At 50.9% G+C, this 3050-nt stretch overlaps 1 protein-coding gene across 1 annotated transcript; it reads left to right on the top strand.

Moving 5' to 3' along the window:
• The first annotated feature begins 699 nt into the window (after positions 1–699).
• On the top strand, positions 700–2703 carry PPTG_02492 (hypothetical protein). The gene has a single exon (XM_008893587.1). It carries the CDS (start codon positions 897–899, stop codon positions 2568–2570), a length of 1674 nt encoding a protein of 557 aa, XP_008891835.1. The 5' UTR covers positions 700–896; the 3' UTR covers positions 2571–2703.
• The last annotated feature ends 347 nt before the right edge of the window (positions 2704–3050 follow it).

Genomic DNA, 3050 nt, shown 5'->3' with positions numbered 1-3050 from the left:
CGTCTGATCTTCGCTGGCAAGCAGCTCGAGGACGGTCGCACCCTGAGCGATTACAACATCCAGAAGGAGTCTACTCTTCACCTGGTGCTGCGTCTTCGCGGTGGTAACTAAAAAAAAAAGTACCTTGCTACTGGAAGCAGCTTGACAGCTTGGTTAATAAATGAATGTCTTCGTCGCAATTAATTTCTCATCTGTGTGCATTCCTGTCGTTGCACTGGGAAGGTTCCTAGCGATGTACTCTATAGTTGGAGCTCTAAAGAGCAAGATGACAGAAATTCAAGCTGCGGGAGGCAGGTGCTCATCAATATTTCGTTCTATACATCAAGACGCGTGGCAGACTACGCGCAATTGGGCGCTCTGGAGCACAACTCACAACTCCCCCTAGAGCTTTTACAACAGGAGTGTTCTGTAAGGAGCATTCTATCTTTCCTCTATTGCATGTATTACTAGTATGAAAGTGTAACCCCAGACCCATGCTACAGCGAATCGAAATTGGGGCTGAGCTAAATCCAACAACATGCTTACAGTTTTAAGCTGACGAAAAAAAGAGAGCAATAACATTCTCAAAAGCAACAAAATTTGAGGAATCAAGGTACTGGTCTCGCAAATACCTTGATTCCTCAAATCTGCGCCTGTCACCTGTGGCATTGCGTGCTTTGGGCGATGAGCTCTGATGTAAATGAGCTCGGCCAGCAGTTCTGGGTGCTCGCAAACGAATACATGTACATTTTTGTACCAAGTTGAAGTTGTCACAAAAAGTATCCATTCAAAGTGGCTGCTTCGCGCGTCCAACATTGCATCGTCTCACAAGTCTCCAAAAAACATTAGTTCGCGTCAACCAAGACAAGTCTCACTTCACATTTTACCTCACAACCATCAATTCACATTAATCGAACATGCCCATTCCCCGCAACGACTTCCTCGTGTTGTGGAAACTCTCCAGATCTGGCGACGAGGTCAAAATCCAAGACGAAATCGAGCAGTCAGACGCTGTAGCACGCAATTTGGTGAACTTCAAGCATCACCGCAAGGGCACCACGCCGCTCATGGAGGCTGCTGCTTGCAGGGGCGGCGAACCGGTTGTAGCCAAGCTCATTGCAGCCGGCGCTGACGTCAACGACGTCGACGATACCAAGGTCAAGAACACTGCACTGCACTACGCTGCAATGACCAACCGAGACCCATTAACTACCGAGACGCTGTTGGAGGCAGGAGCAGACGCCTTTGCCGTCAATCGCAAGGGCTTCACGCCACTGGACGTCGCCCGCCAAAACGGCCGCAAGGCAGTCGGCGCTGTGCTAATGGACCACATGAAAGTGCACGCTGGTTGGCTGTACTTGCGTGGCAAGTTTCGCTGGAAAAGACGCTGGGCAGTAGTGGTGGCTTGCAACAAACAGCGCACCTCCACTGAGCTCTGTATCTTCCGTCGACAGGGTAATTTGCGTCCGGATTTAGTGATGCTCATCGACGAATCAGCACGAGTGGCACATTTCCCATCGACAGACAGCTACTCGTGGCTTAAGCGCGACAATGCCTTTGTCTTCGACAAACCTGTCATGTGTCACCGCATTAAGGGGCAGAAGTTCACACGCGCGCCTATTTGCAGGAAAACCATGAGTCTGGATGACGTGCAGACGCTCCACTACGTATTCGCCGCAGACACGTTGAACAACCTGGCTCAATGGCGCCGCGTGCTGCAGAGCTCCAACTTCTGCTCGCGTGAGAGTCGATCATCGTTGTATCGGACATCGCTAGTCGACACGCAGAATGGAGAACTGTACTACTGGCCGCACGAACTGGTCGAGAATTTGCGCAGCTCGATCTTGAGAGAGCAGGAACAACAAAGAGAAGAAGCTAACGACCCACTATACCAGCGTCTTCGCGCAACACTCGAGCAGCGCCAAGCAGAGCCTGCTCCGGCAGCTCAACAAGCCCCGCAACCGCCACGAACCCCAACACAGCCTCCTCCATCGTACGAGGAATCAGTCGATGAGCTGCCGCCTAACTTTCAGAGGCGAGCTACACCTGCTCAACATGTTGACCAGTCCAGGGCCGTAGATAATCGCGATCGAAGCCGAGTTCACTTTACACCCACCCAGCCAGTCAAGTACGTCGAAGTGCCGTTGGCAGCACAGCACCCGTACATCGATGGGCAGGAGACCAACTCGAGTGTCAGTATCGTCACCGGAAGCGAGTTTGATACCGCCGGTCCCGAGTTTGCCACCGGGATCATGCTATTAACCGATAGTGAGTCGCATGCATCTCAGCCCCAGCAAAGTTCAAATCAGGAACAGGAGAACGACGACAGAGCAAAAGAAATTGAGCCACAAAACCAACAAGAAGAGTCACCGCAACCTACTGAAGATTCTGGTGAGCAAGAGCAGCAGTCTTCCGAGTCCGAGCCCGATCTATGCGGAATCTGCGATGTGGCACGACGAAATGGTATTTGCACGCCATGCGGACACCAAGCCGGCTGCACCGGTTGCCTCAAGACTATCATGCGCACGTCAAAGGGGGGCTGTCCGACGTGCCACATGCCCGTGCGTTCGGTGCTGAAGGTACACGACTAAGGTATTGCTGTGGTAGTAGCAAGAAGATAAACTTACCAACGGAAGGATAGTTCTATTGAAGTACGTGGAAGTTAGTGTAAACAGTTTTTATGCGAATCTAATAAGTTACCATAGTATACCACGACATCATCTTTTGTGTACTGGGCTACGCAATAGTCGAATTGCTATGCAGCCATGCGAACTCGAAAGAGTAGTCCGTGCCTATCGAAGTACATGTTAAACCACACAACACCGCCAAAAAGATCGCGATATCCATCGTACCATAGTGCTCAAGGGAGATCTGGGTCGTGTAGAAAACCCATAATATTATTGCTGTCTGAACGTGAATCATCTCTCGATCAAGCACGAAAACGAGCTGATGCATCGTGGAGAAGTCAAGTCGCCGCTTGAGCGTCAGAGTGAGCACAGTGAATGCTGTGAGTTCGACGAGGCTGTACAGTAACACGTTCAGCACCGTCTTAGCCAAATGCATCGAGTCCA

The sequence above is a fragment of the Phytophthora parasitica genome (genome assembly GCF_000247585.1).
Source record: "Phytophthora parasitica INRA-310 unplaced genomic scaffold supercont2.2, whole genome shotgun sequence".
Classification (NCBI taxonomy): Eukaryota; Oomycota; class Peronosporomycetes; order Peronosporales; family Peronosporaceae; genus Phytophthora; species Phytophthora nicotianae.
This window is presented reverse-complemented; position numbering and strand designations above follow the sequence as displayed.

Bases quoted from the DNA above. Each gene is read 5' to 3' on its own strand.
- PPTG_02492 (XM_008893587.1), top strand. From the start codon at position 897: ATGCCCATTCCCCGCAACGACTTCCTCGTGTTGTGGAAACTCTCCAGA.